The sequence below is a fragment of the Enhydra lutris genome, unplaced genomic scaffold, assembly GCF_002288905.1.
Source record: "Enhydra lutris kenyoni isolate GAN:26980312 unplaced genomic scaffold, ASM228890v2 scaffoldscaffold74, whole genome shotgun sequence".
NCBI lineage: Eukaryota > Metazoa > Chordata > Mammalia > Carnivora > Mustelidae > Enhydra > Enhydra lutris.
Genome location: NW_019154158.1, coordinates 5,951,973 through 5,976,966, shown reverse-complemented (window position 1 = coordinate 5,976,966; position 24,994 = coordinate 5,951,973). Strand labels below are relative to the sequence as shown.

The following is a 24,994-nucleotide window of genomic DNA, read 5'->3' as shown; positions in this document are numbered from 1 at the left end:
CTCGCCTCGGGCTCGGCCATTGGTCCCGTGTATGTGGGGGCGGGACCTGAGCCGTTGACAGCAGTTGTGGAGGGCAGGATTGGATCGCCTGGGTTAGGCTAATTAGGGATGGGCGCGCGGTGGTGGGGACGTGTAGGTGACTAAATAAGTGCCTGATAAGTCAGTTAACTTCCTTCTTAGGCTTCCCTTCTTGCCTTTAATACATTTGGGGTTTGTTCTGAGGTGAATATGAGAGAAAAAGGTCCCAAGGACTCCGACCTTAGAAGGTTCTCGGAAGCCAATCCCTTAATATTCTATCACAGCTACCGATCATTTACTGCTCCTCCTACCCATTCGCACGATTTCGTGATGAATGTCTTTGGTCAATGACTTAATGGTCATAGAGGTGACGTCACGTGGACAGAGGCTATGATGCCAGAGTTGGCTGCCTGGTGACAATTTGAGGTCAGCAGAGGCCATGGTATTAATGGGTACGAAGAGACCCCAATATGTGGAGAATGAAAGCAAAGGCAGGAGCCTGAGTATCCAGTGCTCTTTATGGGCTGTCAGTTCGGCGTCCAGTGTAGGGAAATCGAAGTCTTACAAATGCCAAGGGCACCTGCTGGCTCAGTCGGTGGATCATGCCACTATTGATATCGGGGTTGTAGGTTGGAGCCCTATCTTGGGTGTAGAAATTACTTAAACAAAATCATAAAATAAATAAATAAATAAATAATTAAAAAAAAAAAAACGTGGGTTTCCATCACAGGCTAGAACCTCTAGGTCCTGGGCATTATTCTCATTGCCACTCCAGTCACATGAACCCATGCAGCCAGCCCACCCATCTAGCCATAAGATCAAAAGCTGCAGACTACCCCACATTCAAAATTAGGCATTAAGCACCCTCTCTTTTTGTCACATCACTCTCACTGGGCCTCTGGACCCTTTCTCTTACTTGGTTGTCTTCTATACACCCTTATCATATGCTTCCCAGAGACCATTAAATGAACCACAGTACTAAAGTGACCTTCCACATCACTCTTGACTAACTCCTCTAGCTAGACAAGAAAGACCTCAGAACCTTTCTACTGCCTAAGAATATCATTGTCATTGACCAAGGGACAGAGAACTGACCCAAGGACCAGGACACCTTATCTATAATCCAGGCCCCAAATGAACAGTCCTTTTATCTCTTCACATAGCAGTAATAAGATTCAGAAGTCTCAGTGCCATTTAACCAGGTTTAGATAGACCTACTTTATAAAGAAACTAGTTTATAGGGAGCGCCTGGGTGGCTCAGTGGGTTAAAGCCTCTGCCTTCGGCTCAGGTCATGATCCCAAGGTCCTGGGATCGAGCCCCACATCGGGCTCTCTGCTCAGCAGGGAGCCTGCTTCCTCCTCTCTCTCTGCCTGTCTCGCTGCCTACCTGTGATCTCTATCTGTCAAATAAATAAATAAAATCTTTAAAAAAAAAAAAAAGAAACTAGTTTATATTTTGGAGTTGGGGAAAGAGAAGGAAAACCACCATTTTCTCTTCCCAAGTTACCTTGGACCTAGCTTCACACCTACCAACCAATACTCCTTTGGCTTGGGGATCAGAGAGGTAGGTCTTAGGAAAGAACTTCAAAAAGAGAAGCCAAGCAGAGCCCCAAAGGAACACTGACCTCAACTACCTTCTTGGTGACTTCAAAGCGCCACTGATCAATATTTGCTCCCAATTTAGCATCTCACAGAGGATTTCCTCCTAACCCTAGAATAGTCTGACCTGGTTTCTGCTCTCTGGTTAATCATCCACAGAGACTAACCAGCTGACCAGAAGCTTGAACTCAAGTGCCCTGAAAAGACAGGAGGCATTCTCTGGGTGAGGCTACCAAAGCGATAATAATAATAATTATTATTCTATTTATTATCATTAGAGATTTTATTTTTAAGTAATATATATGCCCAATGTGGGGCTTGAACTCAGAACCCCGAGATCAAGAGTCTCACTTTACCTACTGAACCAGACAGGTGTCCCCCCACCCCTACCCCAAAGAGATAATCATTGAGTGGCTTTAAGGGTAACCTACTTTGGAGCTCTAATGATTGGAGGAAGGGTGGGAAACAGCAATGCTCTAAGCCTCTTGACACCGTGTCTTGGAGCCTAGTGTTACAAAGGCTTTATCGACTTGTTTTGAAGTTGTTTAGTCCAGACATCCACTAACATAGAGCCAGTGGGAAAGCCCAGGGATGAGAAGGACTAAATGCTACCTCTCAGAATCTAGCTTAGAATCAGTTTCTAAATGTGAGTGGGACCTGGGGAGGAGAGAAGAAAGTTAAGGCAGGATTGGCACAACTAAAGCAGCCAAATAAGCTTTAGGTCCAAATACACCTAAGTGCCCGAGGAGAGGGGCAATGCAGAGAAGGCTGACAATTGAGGTCATCTTGACCTTGGCAGGACCTCTTTTAAAAATGGACAGGGGCAATGGTGCCCCCTGGTGGCTAAGGGTTAGTGGGAAAATGCAATCTAAACTTCAACTGAAACTGCCTACTTCAGTAAGTCAGTCTCCTGTATTTAACAGGTAATACCTTAAATTTATTGAATACTTACAATTTCTAGGTACTATCTAAACGTGGTACACGCCTTATCTTAATTAATCCTCACAACAACAACTCTAAGGGATGTAGATAATAGGATCTCCATGGAGCAGAAAACCGAGGTTTAGATAAAGTATCCTGCTGAGGATCATAGTTTGTAATTGGCCTAAAGCTGTATCTTAACTACTAAGCTGTATTGTTTATTTTATTTTTTTTAAAGATTTTATTTATTTATTTGACAGACAGAGATCACAAGTAGGCAGAGAGGCAGGCAGAGAGAGAGAGGGAAGCAAGCTCCCTGCCAAGCAGAGAGCCCGATGTGGGACTCGATCCCAGGACCCCGAGATCATGACCTGAGCCGAAGGCAGCGGCTTAACCCACTGAGCCACCCAGGCGCCCCATAAGCTGTATTGTTTATATGGTGATGACTGTGAATTATCAGCTGCAACTCTGAGTCATTGTTAACTGTCTCCTGGGCACGCCAGCTCAGTGTGTTCTATGAAGTATTTTACAAAATAAGAACTATAGTCTTACTTATCTATAAAACTTTTGTACATTCATACCTGGAAATACATGATAAATCATGACCCTCCCAGAATACATACAGGTAGGAAAGACAAACAGCACCTAAAGTGACCAGGGGTAGAATGGCTTCTTATTACAAGGAATAATCAGTCTGGAGAAACAGCTTGCAGGAGGTATGATGCCTTTTCGGTATTGATTATTAGAGTCAGAGGGCATGTGTTCAAACTTGGGAGGTAGTTTTCAAACAAATAAAAGTACTAGTATACACAGGCACTGGGGACTACATGGAGACTCCACTATAGGGAGTGAAATGTAGCAGAAAGACCACTGGTCCAGGGATAAGATGATCACTAAGACTGAAGTCTTGGCTCCCCAAGATACAATCCCTTTGAGCTTAGTTTCTTCATCTGTAAAATGGGAGTAACATCTTTTTCTTAGAATTGTAAAGATTAAATAAGGTGTATGTGCTTGTTATAGGAGGATTCACCATATACTAGTTCTTTAACCCTTGCTATTCATCCGTGTCCTATATTTAAAGGATAATCTTGTCCCTGCTCTGAATCCTTTTTAATAGCATAAAAACCCTCTAAACCTTATTTTTTTTTTTAATTTTTAAAGATTTTATTTATTTGAGGGGCGCCTGGGTGGCTCAGTGGGTTAAAGCCTCTGCTTTCGGCTCAGGTCATGATCCCAGGGTCCTGGGATCGAGCCCCGCATCGGACTGTCTGCTCAGCGGGGAGCCTGCTTCCTCCTCTCTCTCTCTGCCTGCTTCTCTGCCTACTTGTGATCTCTGTCAAATAAACAAATAAAATCTTTAAAAAAAAAAGATTTTATTTATTTGAGTGATTGAAAAGAAGAGAGAGCATGAACAGGGAGAGAGGGAGAAGCAGGCTCCCCACTGAGCAGGGGCCTGATGCGGGGCTCAACGCAGGACCCTGGGATCATGACCTGAGCCGAAGACAAGACGCTTAACAGACTGAGCCACACAGTTGCCCCTAAAACTTTTTTTTTTTTAAGATTTTATTTATTTATTTGACAGAGAGAGATCACAAGTAGGCAGAGAGGCAGGCAGAGAGAGAGAGAGAGAGAAGGAAGCAGGCTCCCCGCTGAGCAGAGAGCCCAATGCAGGGCTCAATGCGGGGCTCGATCCCAGGACCCTGGGATCACGACCTGAGCCGAAGGCAGAGCTTTAACCCACTGAGCCACCCAGGCGCCCCGTCCCTAAAACTTTTAAAGGACTAGATTTTCACATAATTTGTTTAGTCACAACCAGATCTCATTTAATACTATCTCTGAGGATGTTTCTTTAAGTTCTAACATTTTACCGATAAACTCATTTAGAAGATATCTAAAGCTTAAGGTGTAATCAGGTATGCAAAGTTACTATTTGATCTACCAAATAATGGGTTAGAATAATTTGTTGTAGGGAACCTCCAGAAGGGTTCAGATAAATTGGTGGATTCCTTGTGGTAACCTGTGATATGAATAAAGAGCTGTGCAGGGGCGCCTGGGTGCCTCAGTGGGTTAAAGCCTCTGCCTTCGGCTCAGGTCATGATCCCAGGGTCCTGGGATCGAGACCCACATCAGGCTCTCTGCTCCAAAGGGAGCCTGCTTCCTCCTCTCTCTGCCTGCCTCTCTGCCTGCTCGTGATCTCTGTCTGTCAAATAAATAAAAATCTTAAAAAAAAAAAAAAAAAAAAGAGCTGTGCAAACTATGTCTTCCTGAGGATCAAGTCAAGGACAATAATGTCCACTCTTCCCTATGTAGGACACACCCCTGTGTAGCAATGGCAAAGATTCTTGGGCAGGAGAGTTCTTAATAGCTGTGTCTTGACAGACTAGTGAGGTGTATCACTATTTATTGTCAACACTATTTTATTAAAACCTGTAAATAATTTGTTTTGTACATTAAAACAATTTCGAGTTTCCTATAAGAGTACTCTCAGACTTTTGATAAGCTTTCTGATGGAAGAGTAAGTTTTCAGACACAAAACAATGGACAGAATCCTGGGTATACTCACAGGGGTATGAAGCATGTGAACATTATTCATATGCAACACAAGAGAAAAAAATGGTTAGTGACAGCTGGTCTGGAAAATGGACTTGACAGGATATAGCATTTCTTGTGTCTGATGAGAAAAGAAGGAGTTAACACTAGACCCTGAGTTTAGTTGTCAACTAATATCAGGATACTTGCTCTGAACTAGTTCATGTGTTAGATTTCATAGGGATTTGTGGTACAAGAAAGCTTTGTTGAACCTGTTCACTTTGTGTGCCAGGCTTAGTGCACGGTATTAAGAGAAAAAAAGATTTAAAATAGAAGCTACTTTACACCTCTATTTGATCAGACTGACACTTGGGAACATTAGCTTATTGATCCAATTTTGCCACTACAGAACTTCAAGACTGGTGGTATCTCTGGGCTTCAGCTTCTTCATCTGTAAAATGGGCAGAGGTGAACTAGATGACCTGTGAAGTCTCTTAGATTCTAAAACGCATAATTCAAAAAGTCTTCAAAATGTTTATTCAGGTGTTCTTTCCCTGAGGCATTCCTGGGATAGAAATGTTCCATTCCAAACCCTGAGACAGACACACCTCTAGATCAGAGGTGTTTAGAAGCTCCTTATAGAAGGTATCATCCCTACAGGTTTTCATCCCTATGCAGTACAGAATCTCTACACATAAAAAGTGGGGACAGACTTACAGTCCAGGGTGACAGATGGAGATGATAAAGGTATACTTTAGTGTTGCAGTTGGCATCAAGATCTAAAAGCTTAGGTCAGCAAGCAAGGGCCTTCATTAAATAACACTCCTTACCTCATCTCCCCCTATCTGATAGAGCCCTTACGTTTCGGATGAGTTGATCATATCCATTTCCCCTTTCTGTCTGCTACTGCTGATCCCTCCGTCTGGAAGGGCAGGGAGGGGAGAATAATGCATGTCCGTTATTTCAAGATCAAGCTCTGTCTTACTTTATGTTTCATCGGTATAAATACAAGTAATTTCTAGAATCCCATACTACCACACACTTACCTATGTTCCCTTGCTTATTCACAGAAGCTCCTCTTCTCGCCACGTTAGTCTCTAAACACATGGTACTGAGTAAGCACTGGTAAGTGCTTATCTAGTTTGTGAGTCCAGCAGGAATCTCAGATGGCAAAAGAAAGCAAGTCTCAGACTCCTCCTACCTTCATGCTTTCCAAATACTTCACCATTTCCAAAGCTCCTCTTTCCCTTCCCTTTCCTATTGGGAATCCCCTATCTTTAAGCCTAATATAAGGATTAATGCTGGGTATGAAAAGACAACACAGTTCATACTTTTGGTTTCACAATTTTTCAGTTCATTTCAGTAAAAACATAATAGAAAAGGCATTGCCACCCTCTTCCCCTCCTGGGGGTGATCCATCAAGCCTGTCAGTCTGGGCAGCTCCAGTAGTTCATAGCTCATCATGCGATATGTGCAGGGCATGGTCACATAGATCTGCAAATAGCACATAACAATTTGAAGGAAAATGCCACTCTCATACCGATATATGCCACTATCGAGAAAATACCCAAAACCAAACTAGCACACACCAACCGTCATTTCTCAGAGCATATCCTTTTCAAAGACAAAACATTCCCACTATCCTCTCACCTGTAGCTCAGGTGAGGGAGCCACAAATTCTGAAAGCTGACAGGAAGAGAATGGAGAGGAAGAACCCAAGTCCCTAAGTCATAAGTAATAGAAGCCATGTCTGGAGCTACTATCAGAGAATGGGACATGGGGGTGGGAGGTGGAGGAACATGCTAGGGAATGTGCCGGGTTCCAAAGGGCTGTGAAGACTGGCAGTAAAATGAGAGTAGTTTACCTGTTCGCTTACTACAAAGTTTGTCTTTAACATTGTCAGCCTCTCGGGAAAAGAATTCAATGAGTTCATCCTCATATTCCTCCACAATGCTCTCACACTGTCAACCCAAGGGAGAAATGAGTGAGAGAGGGCAGCAAGAAGAAGCCTCCAGAGAGGAGGAGGACATTAGCACAGCTTGCCACTTGGGCTCTCCAGTAATTCCCGAATCTTCAAAAACCAGCTACCCACTCCCAAAGCTCACCGCAAACTTGAGAGTGCCACTGATGTCTGAATCAATTCGGATGCCCTGTAGGTCCAGTTCATTGGATTCTCCATTCCGGCCCACTACACGTACGTAGTTCTTGCGGTGGGTGGAAGGGTCAATCTGCTCCCCATACTCCTTCATCCGGTCACATACCTCCTCTAGCAGCTCTGTGAGGTGGGCCTCTGAGCGAGCATAAGGCACCTAGAAATGTCCTCAGCCTTGGGTCACATTCTTCTACGTCTATACGTTAGTAATTTATATCCTTACTTTTCCTTTCAAATCTAGTTCGATCAACTTATTCTAGAAAGCCTTCCTTAATTAAAAACAACAGAATTCATCTGTATAGTTCCAAAGTGCTTTCAAATATATGATCTTATTTTACCTCATATACTAGATGTAAGCTAATGGTTTTATTTCTTTGTATTAAATGAGACTAATACCTATCCTCAACAGGAGCGGTAGTAGGCTTAGAGAGGTAGTATAGGCTTTGAGGATAACAATTATTAAAGCATCTCACAGACATTGTAGCCTTAAGTTTTCCTTATATACTGCTCACTAGATACAGCTTTGCTTATTTGTGTTATGTTTTCAACCAAAACATAGATTTCCTAAATACGAGGATAAGACCTTCTCTTTCTATTTTGAATGAATGTACATATACGATTATGCCATAGTGAAAACATGAGTGACATGAATTAAGGATGTGGAGAAGGGTGCTGATCTGGGTTTGCTGACAACCAACCACAGCAGAAATAAAATCTTAAGGTTTGGGACCAGGAAACACATGCATAGGGTAGAAGCCTCTTACAAATGAGACAGGCTTATCTTTTAGCTACCTCTCTGGGTCAATGTTTTCTTCAGTTCTACTAAACCAAGGTTCTTAATTAGTCGAGTTCTCATTCAAAGTCCGAGTGAGCTACTTTATTTGGGGGAAGAGTAACAGTTACCTCCACCACTGACTGGCTGCCATCCGGATTAATTCGGAAAGAGCCCATCTGAATGGTCTTCTTGGGATCCACCTGGGCAATTTCCCACTCTAGTTCATCCACCAGAGCCCTGCAAGCTGGTGGCAGGGGAGAGAAAGGAGAAGGGAGGAAAGGAGAAAGGAATCACCAGGGATTTCCATTCATCTTTCTCCCAGGCCCTGCATCTCATGCTCTCCCAAGGCTCTGTCTTCCCCACCCTCCTCCTCTCACTTTTTCTCTTTGTCCCCTTACCTCCACAGTGTAGATCCTGGCTCCTTCGAGCCCAGGCAGTTCCCAGCAGGGCCCCCAGAAGCAGGGCCAAACAACCCCAGCCTTTCATCTTTAGCGTAACGGGGTTGCTCCACCTGGGTTTGGGTTGGAATAAAACATAGGTGTAAGCAGCCGGCTCCATTACCCAACCCCCATCCCTTATCCCAAAGCCTACAAAGGCCTCACTGTGACTCTGGCTCTACTTTTCAGGAAATGGCCAGGACACAAAGGGTCTCCTCTGTTCCCAGCGCCTGAGAACTCGGATTCCCCCGGCGGTGAGTGAGAGCGCGAGCTAGGGACTTGGGGCTCAGCCCCAGACTCTACGTCGTCAGGTGAGTCCCCAGATGTTGGTACTTCAGCGTCGGCTGCCTAGGGCTTACAGGGTTATGTGGCAGCTGCGGAACGGAGGCTGGCGATTAAGCGAGGACAGCAGGCACAGAGGACCTGCCGGCAAGAGAGGCGGCTGATTCAGGCCGGGAGGCAGCGAGGTGGAGGGCGGGAGAAGAGCACTCAATAACGGGCCTATGTGGGCCCACACCTTAGATTACTGCATCCCCACCTCCAGCCCATAAGCTATTTCCCGTGCGGACCAGCCCCCTTTCTAAGGACGCCGCCATTGCCTTCGCTTCAGTCCATCACCGACACTAGTGCCACTCGCACCCGTCCCACCTCTGCTCCCAGGGCCGCCGCCGTGGCCCAGGCGCTCGAAGACGGCCGGACTCTCACTTTAGCTCCGGACCCTAGCACCTGGCTGCTGGGGAGCGGGGCTGTCCAGGCTTCTCCAGAGCGCTCCGGCACTTTCCAAGCAGGGTGCCCCAGCGACTGCCTGACCCAGCTCCCCGCACTCTACGCGGGCGCCTAAGCGGGGCTCCGATGCGCGGCAGCGCGAGCCCCACACCGGTGACCGACCCCAAACCCGGCCCTCCAAACTCTCGCGCGAACAGGCAGCTCAGGAGGGGCTTCCAGGCAGCGAGGACCCCGGTGGATCGCAGAAGGACCCAGACTTGCGTGGCGAGCAGCTCCACGTGACCACCAGGGGTCAGCCGAAGAATAGGAGTGGCCTGAAGCAAGGACAGAGCGCGTAAGGAGGCGGTCTGACGCGCGCGTCTGTCAGTCTAGGTGCGCTAGGACCTTCCAAAAGAAAGGTGCACTGCTGGTGGGTGAGAAGCCCTGGTTTCAATAGTCAGGAAACTACAACTCCCAGGAAGCACCGCAGCACTACACGGATCCTGTTAGTATCTACAGGTCTCAAGATAACCTGAAACCTGTAGTTTGTCAGCTTCCCCAACTTTCCTTTTGCAATGTTAACGAGGAAACCATATCTTATGTCTTAAAAGAATCCGACCTTAGGGCACTGGGCAGTCACAGCAAAGACCTAACGTTGTGGAGGAAAGACATAATTGTATTCCTCCAACATCTTTAACTTTGGACTCCAGAGCTTCACCTTCATTTCTAGGTGGGAATTTGAAAGCTTTGGTTTTTCTCCCAGTTTTAGAAAGCCAATACAAAGAAAGCAGAAGAAGGGCTTAAGTCAGAGCATCCCACACTCCCAGGTCTAATGACATAGATAACAGCCAATAATATTTTTGTTTTTATTTTATAAAACATGCAGTTTAAAACAAAATTTTTAAAAATAACAAAACATGGGACAGGAGAGTGGATGGAAGACAGATGCTTCTCAGCTGTCAGCAGGAGTGAAGCCAGCAGCCAAGCTTTGTCTAGGACCCAAAGGCCCTTTTGGCAATGATGGTGTTGGCAACACTGGTTTGCTAGGAACACCAATACTCGATGTCCTGACCCCTCCAGGCATCCCTCAAGCAGTCAGAGACTTGAGCTGTCCTGAGCTACTGTTGTAAGCCTGTCACTGTCCAGGACTTCAGTCCTTAGCCAACTAGGAACTGAGAGTACTGGTTCCAGGAGCGTTTGTTTTGTTTTATGTGGGGTTTTGTTTTTGTTTTTGTGTGGCTTGGATATTAATTACCCAGGATATTAATGGAGAATACCAATTACTTTCCATTTGGGTCATTTCTAGACTCTGTTTCTGGACTTCTATTTTGCAAAGGACGAAAAAGGAATTTGGCTCCTCTTCCCTTTGCAACAACTCTGCTGCGTTCCAGTTCTATTAATAGCACCATCTGTAGACCCTGAGCAGGTCCAATTCTGGAAGTGGACAAGGTATAGCCAGCTTGGGAAGCCATCTCCCAGTTCTGGGGCCACAGAACACTGAAGGGAGAGGGGGCAGTTCGCTGGAAGAGGGTGAGGTCAGAGCGCCAACACTGAGGAGAAGACAGCTGCATCTGTCAGAGACAAAACCAAGAGCATTGACTCTTAAGGTGAGTGTAGAAAAAGCAAGAGAAAAGAGGGCAAACTTGCCCCAAACATTTTAGAACCGGGAAAAGGAGGTTAGGATCAATGGAGAGTTTCAGTAATCCAATCTACTTCACTGAATGTTGGGAAGATTAAGTGCTTTGTAAACTACTGAGTGCTTTACAAATACAAGGGGAGGGTAGTGTTGCTGACATCACCACGATTATTATTATCACCCTGGGTATAATCTTTACATACACAGTCAAAACCCACCCTGTCCAGTTTCCCTTGCCCCATTTCCCTTGCCCCATCCCAGGTCTTACTCTTGGGACTTGTCTGGCCCTCAGGTTCAGGCACCTTCCAGTCCATCTTTCGGCCCTTCTCATAAAGACCCTTGAGCACTTTGTGGAAGGACTCAGGCTCAGTGCCATTTTTGCTTAGCTCCAGATATTTTCGGTAGAGCTGAAGGGCTGTTCGGGCATCCTCAATACTGTCATGGGTTTCCCCTTGAATCTTCAAGTCTGTGGGAATTAGAAGTGAACAGTTTGGGACCTAGCAAAGGAAGGTAAGACTATGTCCCCTACTCACATCTCCAACTCCCATTAAACAATTTAAAAACTTGACTGCCCCCAAGGGAAAGAGCCAAATACCATCCCTAGTGCAGACAGATACTGGAGCTTCTTAAATCCGTAAGTAACTCTCACTACTAACTCAGGGTCCTCCCTACTCCTCTGATGAGCACCACAGGGGCCTACAAGGTACACCAATACCAACTCACCCAGAAAGTACCAAGCAAGGAATCGCAGGGATATCATTCGTTTTCGGGGCATGTGAAACAGATAGACAGTGTCAAGGACTTGGTCCTTGGGCACCTGGCAGAGATAAAAGAGTGAGAGACTGAAGGCAGGCGATCTGTAATTTCCCATTTTCCGAAAGCAAAACGTATACCCTCAAGGGCCCACATTCAAAGACTCTTAAAAGAGCCCTGCCCGAACCATGAGGTTGATGACCCGGAAGTCCTTCTGCAAACCATGACCCACAAACTTGACTCCAATGTCTATAAGAAAACGAAGCTTTAAGTAGGTAGACTTGAGAGTTGTGAGGTGCTTAGAGGAAATCTTGGCATCTAGGTCTCCTGGCTTTATCCCCGAATACTGAGTCAAGTAATCCACCACCTAGGCATAAAAAAAAGGATAAGCCGCTCAGGAAGTGAGGTGCAGAGTCTCCCTCAACCACTCTTCTTGAGGGTCTAGAGCACTCTACATATGCACAAGATCTGTCTCACTTGCACCTCCATATCCTAATACCTGCTCCTGAGTAGAGATGTAGTCATCAATGAAGGGAATACCCTCATTGGGTCCCTGGCCCCGAACACAGGTGATCCTTGCTACTGACATCTGGCTTGGTTTGATGGTAGACTTAGTGCCATCACTGCGTAACTCTGCTTCCTCCTGCGTGACGAGAATTGATAAGAAAATTATGACTCCTAATATCTCTCCAGAGTTCTGTTCCAACACCACACTCTTTTGGACTTTGTTACCTCATTAAGGGTGACAAACTCAGCATCCAGGCCCACCAAGTCCCCAACCTGTGGCATCTCATTCAGCATCAGTGGAATAAAGGTAGTATGTGTTTTCCGCTGCTTCCGTGCTAGTGAGGCTTCAGCCAGCAGGACACTTGCCTCAATAGGGTTCTTGACTGGAAGGAAAAATCCAGAAGACAGATGGCTTGGGACAGGGAAGTAACCAGAGGAGGGAAACCCAAATGGCTGACCAGAGACTGGGGTCTATGCTGTGATCCCTCAATAATCAAAGCATGTGAGTAAAAAGATCATGGCTGATGAACAGATGGATGGAATAGATCAAATCAGAAAACTATTAAGGAATATGTTATGAAAAAAACAAAAAAGCAGAGAGGAAAGAATAAGACTTTAGCTCTGGACTTTAGCTTAAAAAATCCAGAAAAATAAAGCTGCAGGGAAACTCTGGTTAAAGACACCAAAAAGGGCCTTAGTAAGGAGTTAACCTCTAAAAGAAGAAGAAAGCTTCATTTGGGGAAAAGAATGATTAGACTGAAAATCATAACCTTAGCCATTTTGATCAGATTTCTCCCCATCAACTCTTCCCCCATTACATCTCAGGATTTCCAAGTTCTAAATTTAAGGCCTGATGAACAGGACTCTCTTTAGTATCCCTGGAAATGTTAACACTGTTACCTATTCTAATCTTAACACAATCTCTTCCTAAAGACCAATCTTAATGGCCCACACCCTTTGATCTACTCTGTACCACTTACTGTTCAAGTTGTATTTGGAATTAAGATTCCTTTTGACGTAATAAAGGATAGCAGGCACTTTCCAATTCATGTCAAACTGCACAGCTTCATGCTATAAAAGAAAAAGCACTTAATGGCCTACATTTATACCCCTTTTTCCTTTTTCCCTAGCCAGAGAGAAGACAGAACTAGGTGCTATTTTTTAATTCTGCTAATGCTTTTTATTCTTTTTTTTTTTAAGATTTTATTTATTTATTTGACAGAGAGAGATCACCAGTAGGCAGAGAGGCAGGCAGAGAGAGAGGGAAGCAGGCTCCCTGCTGAGCAGAGAGCCCAACTTGGGCCTCAATCCCAGGACCCTGGGATCATGACAGGAGCCAAAGGCAGAGGCTTAACCCACTGAGCCACCCAGGCACCCAAAACTTTTTATTCTTAAGGATCCCTCTCTCCCTCCCGAATCTGCAATCTGCATGGCATTCTCTAGGAGGAGGATGAGAACCGTAGGAGAAGGGGAGATGAAAGGGAGAACGGAATGTATAACAACTAACCTTATCAATAGGTTCAATAAGAAAGTCATTGAAGAGATACCACTGCTGGTGGGTAACACCCTGTGGAGATAAGAGAAAAAAGACTGACGCCAAAGTGACAGCTGGACCAGTCTGGCTCAGACTTAAGATAGGGGCAGACCTGGGACTCCACTGTGGCTACCGCCAGGAGTGTCCCTGCCTTGTAGAATCTCACTCACCTCCTTACGCTGGTGGTAGGTCTCTCCGACTTTGATGTGAGCCACCAGGCTGCCCCCTGTGCGTGAGTCCAGGATGTGTACCACAGTAGCCATCAAGTCATACACAGAGACACCATGCTCCTCCTCTGCCCTGGCTGGGCCCCACTGTGAGGGGGTACCCAGGCTGCTAAGCTAAGTTTAAGGATGGGGAAGGAAGGGGAACGGGGATAAAGGACAGGGAGTTTGGGGTATGGGGATGGGGGACCAGGGTGGTTATCTCCATTCTAGCCCATCTATGACTTTTAATACTGAACTGAGTCACTCTGGAAAAGCCCACAACTGGGAAATACTCGGCTTTATTCCCTTTCTTTTCCCTATACTAAATTCCATCTTCCCCTTGCCCTGCTTCTGTCCCAACCTTCTCTCCCTTATTCCCCTTTCTCCTCCCAGTTGTTCAACAACCTGTATCTCATCCCCATCAGTCCAATTGCAAACGTCCAGCCCTTTGTTCTTGGTTATCTTCATGCGAATGGAGAAAGGAAGCCAGACATTCTTCAACTCCTCAATGGAGGAACACATCAGCATGCCCTCTGGACTCCCTAGTTCTTTCCTGTCAGGACAAGAGAATTAGGTTTGTTCTAAAATCTAGCCAGTGACAAGAGAAGCCACTGGGTAGCTCAATTCTTTGACTGCTGCCTCAGGCCACACCTACCAATCAGCCAAAGCAAACTCCTTGTTCTTGGAGATTTCCCCACCATGCTTCTTTATTGCCATCTTGAAGGCAACCTGAACACAAAAGAAAAAATATCTGATTCCCAGGGTGCTTGGCTGGCTCAGTTGGTTAAACATCCGACTCTTGGTTTCAGCTCAGATGATGATCTCACGGTCATAGAATCAAGCCCCGAGTGAGGCTCTGTGCTCAGCACAGAGTCTGTTTGTCCCTCTTCCTTTGCTCCTCCCCTGTGCTTGCTTGCTCTCTCTCTTGAATGGATAAATAAAATCTTAAAAACAACAACAACAACAATTGGGGATGCCTGGGTGGTTCAGTCCTTAAGCACCTGCCTTTGGCTCAGGTCATGATCCCAATGTTCTGGGATGGACCCCCGCATCGGGCTCCCTGCTCAGTCAGAAGCCTGCTTCTCCCTCTCCCACTCCCCTTGCTTGTGTTCCCTCTCTCGCTGTGTCTCCCTGTCAAATAAATAAATAAAATCTTAAAAAAAAAATCGGATTCCCCAGGAACATTAGTCATAAACGGAGCACAGAAGGGAGAGAAAACTAAAAAGTACACGTAAAGCCCTGCTTCCTGACCTGGTCCTTACCTCGGCCTGCATTCTCCAGAAATCAGCTTCTTTCAGACTGTTCACCTCACAGTTGATGACGAGAATATCTGGCAGATGGCGGATGTTGCGGGTCTGAATCTGAGAGGACAAAACAAACAAGGAATGGCAGGGAGCCTACAGGAAAGGAACCTGGATGGGAACAGTAAAACCTGGACCTGCACTTCTAACTGAGGTTCTTCCCACTCCCTATACATCTCTGGATGGCAGCGCTGACAGCTCGTCCCAGACGAGACCCCAGCCATGTCCCCAAGGCAGGAGGACTCACCGTGGGCTGGTACTTTTCACAGTTGTCACACCAGGCCTGTGTATTCTGCTCTAGGCAGATGCTTCGCTTCAGCACCTGAGCAAAGTCACAGTTCTTCCCGGTTTTATCTGAGGGGAAACCGGATGCTTCGCTCTACATCCTTCCTTTGGCCTACGGCCAGCCCCCCAACACCCTCTCCTTGATGTTACGGGACATCTGGGGGAGGCTTCCCAGCCCAGCTGCAGGGTATTCCACTGGTGCTACCTTCGGGGTAGGAGAGTGTGAAGAGCAGGGTGGACGAGGCCCGCACGGTCTCACTGCCACAGCGGCACAGACTACAGTTCTCCATCTCACAGCTGAACAGCTGCCCGATGACCGAGTCCCCCGATGAGCAAAAGCTGCTACGAGTGGGGAAGGCAGCGCATGCGCATGGAGCCAGTGAGGAGACCCCTGAAGTCACAGGGGGGCCTTCACTGTTCAAGGCCCAATTTCATACCTGCCTCCAGCACCTCGATAAGCCTGAGGTACTTCGAGCTCCTGCATGTCCTGATGCAGTTGAGTGAGAATAAAGCGATTCCACCTCTGAATAAGCCTGGCCAGATTGCCTTTGCCTGAAGCCTCATCTGAGTCCGCCAGGATCAGACCAAGGGCTGACGCCTCAGGGATGGTGCGGAATGCCCGAAGAAAATTACTGCCCTGGAATCCAGGAAGTGTGTTGGTAAAATGGGGCAATTTTCTCTTTTGTGGCCGTTTGCACAGCAATGTAGATACCTACCAGGAACTTCCCTTCCCCTTTTATGGTCTCAGGTCTCTAGACACTGACCTGACAAGGGTCACCCCGAGAGAGGTCCAACATGTGGAAGAGGAAGCCCAGCTCACATGCCAGACAGAACTCCTTCTGGCAAAGATGGTTCTGGATTAGACAGCGAACAGGTTCCAGGAAGTAGAGCACCTGGGGGGGTGGTGGAGAGAGCAAGAGAATTGATGCAGGCAACCAGTACAGGGAGGAAGAGAGATGGGAAGGTTAAGCAAGCTGGTGAAGAATACAGAGCAGGAGGCCACTGAAAAATGGAGTACACAGAGGAGATCTGAAGGCTGTGGAGCAAGAAAAAATAGTGGCGGAGGCCACAGTCAAGTGGGCTTGGCTGGAGAGGCCTGGAGAAATAGTGGGTGTGGGGCCACAGAGGAGAAAGGCAGTAGGCGTGTTAAAGTCGCAGGCGGACCCACCCTTACCTGGATCATGCAGTTACAGTACGCATTGGGGATGTGGGGCTCCAAGCCAGCAAACAGGGTCTTATTGTAGTGTTTGAAGTCAAAGTCCTCCAGCCCTAGCTTGGAGTATTTGATGGTTACCTGAGGCAGAAACAGTCTAAGCAAGATGAAGATATCCTCAGAGTTCCCCATATCTTCTAAGTAGTCAGAACCTTCCCCAGAACCTCCCTCCTGAGTCCACGTGGTAGGTGAAGGCGTCTTGACTGAGCCCTTTCTCGTATGACCCCCTCTCTCCCAGGGAACCTTTCCCCACATCCCAGAGGGCTACTTCCTTGGTATCCCCAGCACCTTGCGGTATTTTTTAGAGACCATGTGGAGATGTGGCTCCTCTTCCCGCCCTATCGGTGACTCAGTGACCTGGCTGAAGCTGTCAAACTCACTGTCTGACTCCTTGAGTCGGTAAGGAATCTAGAATATTTAAGAAGAGGTAATTTTATTGGATGTCTTTTTTTTTAAAGATTTTATTTATTTGGGGGCGCCTGGGTGGCTCAGTGGGTTAAGCCGCTGCCTTCGGCTCAGGTCATGATCTCAGAGTCCTGGGATCGAGCCCCGCATCGGGCTCTCTGCTCTCTAGGGGAGCCTGCTTCCTCCTCTCTCTCTGCCTGCCTCTCTGTCTGCTTGTGATCTCTCTGTCAAATAAATAAATAAAAAATCTTAAAAAAAAAAAAAAAAGATTTTATTTATTTGACAGAGAGAGAGCAATTAAGGGAACACAAGCAGGGGGAGTGGGGCAGGGAGCCTGACTCAGGGCTTGATCCCAGACCTGAGCCGAAGGCAGACGCCTAATGACTGAGCCACCCAGGCACCCCTGGATGTCTTAATTATCTTTGGTATCCCCCCACTTTGATCCCAACACTGAACTTTCTGATTTCATGGGGTTTTCAGCAGCCACTGCTTCCCTTTTTTCCCACTGCCACCATCTGACCTTGTCACAGCCCGACAACGATGATGGCTCCCACGCCAGGCTCTGCACATTCACTCTGTCCAACATCCCACTACTAAACTCTCCCAAAATGCCTATTTCAGTGCATCAGTTCTCCCACTATACACCGGTGTATCAAGGCTTCACAACTGGGCCCTTTCTAACCTTAACGCCTTGTACTTTCCCAAAACAAGCCACCACTGTAGGCAGATTGGTCCCAGCACAGTCCCCATCAGACATGCCTTTCACAGTTATGCTTCTTGAGACCTTTGCTAACACTGATCTCTCATCTTGAACGTGCTCCCATATTACTTTCTACTTACCCATCTTTCACCTTTCCAGCTCAATATATCCATCTTTTTTGGTATGTCTTCCCTGACCACTCTGGCCCAGAGTAACACTTTTCCTCCAGACAGCCCCTGGCACTGAACTAACATCCTTCTGCATTTCACCAGAGAATATAAATAACTTGTTACAGACAGGTCTTATCTTTACCAACCAAGTACTAAACTTCTTAATGGCAAAGACTATCTTCTGTGTCTCTGAATCCTCCCTAACACCTGGCATGGTACCTTCAATTCAGTAGGCCTCAAAAAACCTTCACTGACTGACCTAAAACTGAAAACTGTTGAGGACTAGTAAAGAACCAAGACAGGAGAAATGCCAGGATTAGGGCTGACCCTCTCCCCTCTGAACATACCTGATTGCGCAACCGGGTGCGGGGGTTGGGTGCATAGCCAATGAAGCCCACCTTCTTCATGGTGCGGAGAATCTCTGCATCCACAGGGGGCGCTCGCCTGTAATGCAGTATAGTTCTAGGCCTGAAGGTTGTGGGGTCTGCCCATCAAATCCCCAACCCCCAAGGAGCCAGAAAAAAAGATAATGAAGGCAGTCAAAAATCAGGAAAGATGGCTACTCCTACAGGGCTTGCTGAGAATCCTGGTATCCTGGCCCTTCCCCACTCCCTCCTTTTGGCCCAGATGTAAGGTACAACCTGGGAGCTGGAGCGGAGTTGGCAGCAGGCCAGTCAGAGAGAAGTGTGTCAGTGGTGAGCGGGACAGGGATGAGGGAAAGAGGCAGCAGGTCTTGGCTCCAGTCCAGAGGAGGCAGTGAGTCCACGAGACAGGGCAAAGCAAACTCGGTCTCACGGGAGTAAGGGTTGAAGGAAGGCTCAGGGGAATCAGTCCAGAGGTGCACACAGCCCTCAGAATCCCCAAAGGCCAGGGCCTGCTTGCTGGCTGATACGTCAAACGTCATTAGCAGAGGCCCCACAGGATTCACATGAAAGATGTCTGCTGGGTTGGCAAGGCCTGTGGGCTCACAAAACTGGCACTGCCCTAGAAGAGAGGAGGAAGCTCAGTGAGCCCTGGAAGTTGAAAGGGGGCCATCGTCTTATGCCCTGGTATCAAGGAAAGATGGCGCCTAAGTTCATGCCTAGAGATACAAAGAAGACGACCTGATGCCTTCCCATAAACCATAGGCAAGTCCCATACCAGTAAAGGCAGTTCTAAAGTTGATTTGCCTGCTCCACCTTTATCTTGTTCTGTCTTCTTCACGCGGAGGGAGAAAATGGAAGTCCTAATCTCTGGCCAAACCTAAGCATCATCCTGACAGCCCGCTGAAAGGTTACTGTTTCCGGGGAGGTTCCTGGGAGTACAGGCCTTCTGGCACCTAGTTCTCCTTCACTCATCAACGCCCCCTGGCCCCTACCCCTCCCTACATCCCTTCCTACCTGACTGGGAGATGATAGCAAGTCGAGAAGTATAGGTGGGGATGAAGCGCAAGAAGGCAGGATCCACGTGTACTTGAAGGGGTGTGATGGCGCGCATCATGCGCAGATCATACACCTTGAGAAAACGGTCACAGGCCAGGCCGGTGAGGCGGCTAGAGAAGCCGCAGGCGGCCAGCAGGTTGCCATGCACATCAAAATCTGACAGACTCCCTGAGAAAGCATCGAACTCATGCTCCACCTTAAAAGTACGGAGGTCTCGCAGGGAAACCTGAAGAAGAGAGGACTTGGTTATCCTCCAACACTGGCATCATGAAAGGTACCTGCCACGTACCTCACCCTGTGAGGCCCTCGCCCAAAGAACTAAGGCTCTAGGATATGGGCAATCAAAGCACAGGAAAGGCAGAAAGAGAAGCCAGGAGCTGGAAGGGACCCCCAAGAGAACTCTTGTTTATTCTTGTGCCTTGAAGGTATCTAGTTACAATAGAAACCATCAGGCTGAAAGATAATCTGGTACATTGTGGCTGAGGAGGAACTCCGTTCATTCCTCCAGTTCCCCCGCACAACCCCGCCCCAACTATAGCCCCAGCTTTGAGGGAAAGGAAGAGGCCAAGCACATGTCTGATGAAACAGGGCCTTGTGGTAGGAGGAAACACGGAACCGAGTCACCTTGCCAGACGTGTGGCCACAGAAGAAGAAACGATTTGTCTGTCTCATAATAGTGACTCCAGGCGTCTCAACCGCATACTGGGGAGGAAAGCAGGAAAAACCATTGAGAATAATTCTTCCCACAGACCAAAGGAACAGAAAGGTCGCACATACACTTAGTCATGTTCCCAGCTCAGGCATATCCCCAGCCTCCCAAAGTCTCAGACCCTGCCTGAGATCCTGCCCTCAGATCCTGCCCCAGGCTTGTACCTTCTGAGTCTCCTGGACAGTGTTAAGGTCAATCTCCAGTATGTGGTTCTGCAGCCCACCGACAAGCAGAGTGCTGCTGTCAGTCAGCAGAAGACTGTGCATATCCTCACTCTCATCTAGCCTGTGGCAGAGAGAAAAGGCTAAGGGACCAGGCCCTCGAAAGCTTCCAATCCTTTAGCCTTCCAGTTCTAGGAGGGACCCTCTTTCCCAGTACAGAGCTGAGAAGCCACTTACACGTAATCAAATATAATGAGGCCCCCACGGGCCATATACTTGAGGTTGTTCTTGGTGAGAAAAAGGATACCATTTTCTAGGCTCTGGATCTGTCGAATGTCATCACTGCCATTGACCTGAAAGGATGAGTAACGCTCCAAGGCTGGGCCGAAAAATGAAGTAGCATGGCCCTGTTGGGGGAAAAAAGATGAGACACACCCTGAATGGATGGGCAGGGCCATCCCAGATATAGGTCAGGAACTGGACAGTCGTTGTTCAGCTTTCTTCCATTCTTGCTTGGCCTTTCTGGTTAGCAGCCCCCAAGGCATAAGCCTGGGGACCAATCTAAGTGATAAAGACATTGATGATACTATTTATGTTCGTTTAATGCTTTACAAGTACTTTTGTAAACTCTACCTCATTTTATCTTCACAGTGACCCTGCTGAATAGGTAATGGCTCGGTTGGTTAGAACAGTTTCAGGTCAAGGACGTACTAGAACAGTTTCAGGTCAAGCACGTGCGTCCATCTGATTCTCCACTGGCTTTCTGACATTCCAGAGTCAAGTCTTAATCTCTACCAGCCATCTGGGAAATGTGTACTATGGGTCACAGGCTGGAACAGAGAGAATGTGAAACTCATTCCACGCTTAGCTCCTATGACATCATTCACTACTGGTTTCTCTCCTCTTAACTCATACCTTCTCCTTATGTGCTTCCCTTCAGACCACTCTTGAAACATGGCTATTCCCAGTCCACTATTTTCTCATTAGTCCTCCTAGGTAATCTCATCCACTCTTAAGGTTTCCACTATCCATGTTTTTAAACTGATGGATCCTAACTCCCTTCTCTAGCCTAGACCGCTGCCGCAAGCTTCAGACTTATACATTCAAATACTGACTAAACATCTCTTTTCAGCTAATTCCATGAGAACCCTAAACTCATTACATTCCCAGTTAAATTCATTATTTTTATCTCATCTCAATTCTTAACTATATTTCTTATGGTACCATGACCCATGTAATGGACTAAGTCACTGGTAGTCAATTTAAGTCTTGTTTACTTCCTAAATATTTCCCAAATCTGTTCCCATGTACGTATCTCTACAGTGCTTCATTCAGGCCTTCATATTCTATGTGAACTGCTACAATAACCTACAACTGATCTCATGGAGTCCTGCCCTGTACCCCTTAAATCAAAGTCTCTACTTCTACCTTGGCACTCTAAGATACAAACCTAACCTTATCATTCTGGATAAAAAAAATCTTCAGTGGTGTGAAGGATCAAGTCCAAGCTCTCTTAACACAGCATACAAGGTTTTTCTAGAATGTTTTTCCCCCAAATAGCTACATGGCTTCCTCTCTCCCTTCTAGGGGACTTAGAATGGACAGTGTGGCCTGTATTCAGGTCCCTATTCAAATGTGACTTCATCAGAGAGACCTTTCCCTGACCAACTATCTAAAACAGTAACACCTCCCACCTTCATTACCTCAACCCCCTTACTCCACTTTATTTTCCTTAGAGATACTAAACAATACTTAATGTATTATAAATGTATTTTTGTTACCTTATTAAAAGTTCATTCTAAATCTAGACCACAGAGCAAGGTCTAGCACTTAGTAGGTGGTCAAAAAACACTAGTTAAATGAAGTCATGTCTATCTCTTCACTTTTCTCTCCCAGTGCGGTAAACCCTCATTGCTTATAGTTCCTGTACTCTGCAATCACATTGTATACTATCTTGGAAATCTTTATCCTGTTGCTTTGGCCAAGACAGCATTTTCCCCTCTTCTTCGCCTGACTCCTACTCACCTCTCAAAAACTCACTTCAGGTGTCATTTCCTTCTGAAGGCCCTCTGACCCTTCTCCACCCAGTACAAATATTTATACTGGCACTTAGTAGTTTATAGCTTATTTCTTGTATCTTATTTCTTATATTTTAATTAACTCACTAATTAATAAGTGAAATAGTTTAGTTTCTTCTAAAGTATCATGAAGTTATCTCTTTATGTATCCTTGTTTCCTCATTGTTTTATAAATTCCTTGAGGGCAAGGATTATGTTTTATTCAGCTTTATTCTGTGGGCCTAGCATAGCAGTAAAGACTGCCTACTGAAATGAATGTATTATCAAAAAAGCTCATTCTAGGGGCGCCTGGGTGGCTCAGTGGATTAAGCCTCTGCCTTCGGCTCAGGTCATGATCTCAGGGTCCTGGGATCGAGCCCTGCATGGGGCTCTCTGCTCAGCAGGGAGTCTGCTTCCCACCCACCCACCCCCCACCGTCTGCCTCTCTGCCTACTTATGATCTCTCTCTCTATCAAATAAATAAAATCTTAAAAAAAAAAACAAAACTCTTTCTAATGGGAAAAGCAAAATTCATGCTCTAGGGAAGGTAAATTAGTAAATCAAGGATAACATGTTATTTCTTACAAAGTCTTGGGCTCCCTAGCATATTGGCAATATAGATACACATTAAAAAAAAAAAAATTAACATTGATAACTGCTCTCGCAGAGACTAAAATCAGCCAGAGAAAACAAAATGATTCCACGTAAGGTAGCAGAAACACGTGTTAAACATTCTATAATTGAAAAAATGGGGGGTGCCTGGGCAGCTCAGTGGGTTAAGCTCCTGCCTTCAATTAAGGTCATGGTCTCAGGGTCCTGGGATCCAGCCCTGCATCAGGCTCTCTGCTCGGCGGGGAGCCTGATTCCCCCTCTCTCTGCCTACTTGCGATCTCTGTCAAATAAATAAAATCTCTTTTTAAAAATGGAAAACAGGGACGCCTGGGTGGCTCAGTGGGTTAAAGCCTCTGCCTTCGGCTCAGGTCATGATCCCAGAGTCCTGGGATCGAGCCCCGCATCGGGCTCTCTGCTCAGCAGGGAGCCTGCTTCCTCCTTTCTCCCTCTGCCTGCCTCTCTGCCTACTTGTAATCTCTGCCTGTCAAATAAATAAAATCTTTAAAAAAAATAAAAATAAAAATGGAAAACAGAGGAGGGGTATTAGAGACTGGATTTGACTACAGACTAACTGATGGGTACAGTTAACAAGATTAATCAAAGCCTGGAAGGGGCAAATAGTAGTAGAAATAGGACGATACCTATTTCTTTGGAAAAGACTGCCTATGTAACTTCTCCCTGGATCCTATGGTTCCTTTCACTCCTCTCCTAACTTAGAGACCTAACTAACTCTTATCACCTCAACTCAGTCTGGTTCCCAGTAAAACAGCTGCCCTTGGGCTAAAAACAGATAAAAGACCTCCAACAACTCCTTTCATCCCTTACAAAGGGGTACAGTTCTTACCCCGTGGCTTCCCACCCATAGCATCTCCTCGTGCAAGTCAAAGTGGGAGACGGAGACAGGCACACCCACTTCAGCCACCACACTGTGCAATTCAGAGTAGACACCTTCCATTATGTGCACTGACTCCTGGACGGGAAGAGCCTCCAAGGCCACCCCCTCCGGATCCAGCTCCACATTCTGTAGCAGACTTGGGTTCAGATGGGCATCCAGGACAGGGTCCAGGGCAGAATGCATGGCTGGGGCATACTCTGCCAGTCCAGGGTCCAGACCCTCGAAGTTCATGACGACGATGGCAGATTAGACCCTTGTCACACCCTCCCTTGCAACGGCCCCTTAAGAGGCCTGACCCAACCTTCAGCAGAACAGCACCAGTGGGCCTAGAATGGACATCCTGGCCTGCAAAGGGAAAGAGGCAGCTGAGTCAGTGGCAGGCCCAAGTATTTGTATTTAATGTGTTCTCGATTATCTGGGCAGGAGGGAGATGAGGCAGGCAGAGGTGAGAAGGCCAGGTAGGGGATGAAGCAGGCAGGAAGGGAAAGGGCAGCAGGGGTAGAGGTGGAAGTCTTGTCCCTTTTTCTCCTCTAGGCCCTCTGTACTCCCCACCACCCCCACTATCTAACTTAATACTTGACTTCCTTTCCATCTCCCTTCAGGCCTGCTCACTTGCCTGGTTCACCCCAGAACCATCAGTGGAAAGAGCAGCAACTGCGGGACAGGAGTTAGAGGGGCTAAGGTGCTTGTTTCCCAAAATGAGGGATGAGGGGTAGGGGGTTGGTAGGTGAGAACGAAAGAAGTCAGTTTCCCAGAATCCTCTGCATGTTACCCAGGATTCTCCAGGGAAAAATAAGAATGTCCAGTTACCCACATTGGGGCGGGGGTGGGGGGACATGATGAAAATGCCTAGTTACCCACAATTCTCTAGGGGAACCAGAGAAATCAATTACCCAGAATTCTTCCCAGGCAGCGGGGAGGGGAGGGATTAGGGCAGGGGTCAGATGTGTTCTTGGGATGCTTATGGGGATTGGGTCATTACCAAGATTTCTCCATGGCGGATATTTTGGAGCGCGTGGAATTAAAACGAGTAGGGGGAGAGAAAGCGCCGTCACCTCCGCGGGAAATTCCAGTTTCCCCAATTCTCCCCCGCGCCTGACGCTCAACCAAACCCTAAGGCGGAAAGGACGTCGCTCTCCCAGTCAGAGCTTCCAATCAGGAAGGGCGTGGGGCTCACCTAAGCCAATCAGAAGGATCCAGGTACAGACGGCTCCGCGAGAAGACGCGCGACGTAAGGGCTGGGCAAAGACAAGGTTACGGGCCCCCGGTGGGGACAAACGGTGTCAGACCCTA

At 47.0% G+C, this 24,994-nt stretch overlaps 2 protein-coding genes across 8 annotated transcripts; both read right to left on the bottom strand.

The window, feature by feature from the left end:
* Positions 1-6,395: 6,395 nt before the first annotated feature.
* Positions 6,396-9,584, bottom strand: LOC111160236 (canopy FGF signaling regulator 2). Of its 4 annotated transcripts, none has more exons than XM_022523153.1 (6): positions 9,542-9,584; positions 8,393-8,505; positions 8,123-8,238; positions 7,173-7,376; positions 6,932-7,028; positions 6,396-6,561 (listed from the first exon to the last, which is right to left on the bottom strand). In XM_022523153.1, exons 2-6 carry the CDS (start codon positions 8,478-8,480, stop codon positions 6,518-6,520), a joined length of 549 nt encoding a protein of 182 aa, XP_022378861.1. In that variant the 5' UTR covers positions 8,481-8,505; positions 9,542-9,584; the 3' UTR covers positions 6,396-6,517. The 4 variants fall into 4 exon arrangements, with proteins under 4 accessions (XP_022378861.1, XP_022378857.1, XP_022378858.1 ...); XM_022523149.1 differs by lacking the exon at positions 9,542-9,584 and adding an exon at positions 9,080-9,408; XM_022523150.1 differs by lacking the exon at positions 9,542-9,584 and adding an exon at positions 9,137-9,408.
* Positions 9,585-10,498: 914 nt separating this feature from the next.
* Positions 10,499-24,901, bottom strand: LOC111160235 (PAN2 poly(A) specific ribonuclease subunit). 4 transcript variants are annotated; one of them, XM_022523145.1, is made up of 26 exons: positions 24,684-24,901; positions 23,651-24,046; positions 20,375-20,544; positions 20,141-20,261; positions 19,892-19,969; positions 19,226-19,493; positions 18,488-18,830; positions 18,194-18,290; positions 16,860-16,979; positions 16,533-16,652; positions 16,123-16,251; positions 15,796-15,995; positions 15,564-15,700; positions 15,321-15,427; positions 15,035-15,133; positions 14,428-14,501; positions 14,178-14,325; positions 13,737-13,907; positions 13,540-13,599; positions 13,013-13,103; positions 12,258-12,415; positions 12,025-12,168; positions 11,713-11,892; positions 11,496-11,589; positions 11,041-11,238; positions 10,499-10,707 (listed from the first exon to the last, which is right to left on the bottom strand). In XM_022523145.1, the coding sequence occupies exons 2-26, from the start codon at positions 23,930-23,932 to the stop codon at positions 10,673-10,675; spliced, it is 3,624 nt and encodes a 1,207-aa protein (XP_022378853.1). In that variant the 5' UTR covers positions 23,933-24,046; positions 24,684-24,901; the 3' UTR covers positions 10,499-10,672. The 4 variants fall into 4 exon arrangements, with proteins under 4 accessions (XP_022378853.1, XP_022378855.1, XP_022378854.1 ...); XM_022523147.1 differs by having other exon boundaries at positions 13,737-13,880; XM_022523146.1 differs by having other exon boundaries at positions 15,564-15,697.
* Between the last annotated feature and the right edge of the window lie 93 nt (positions 24,902-24,994).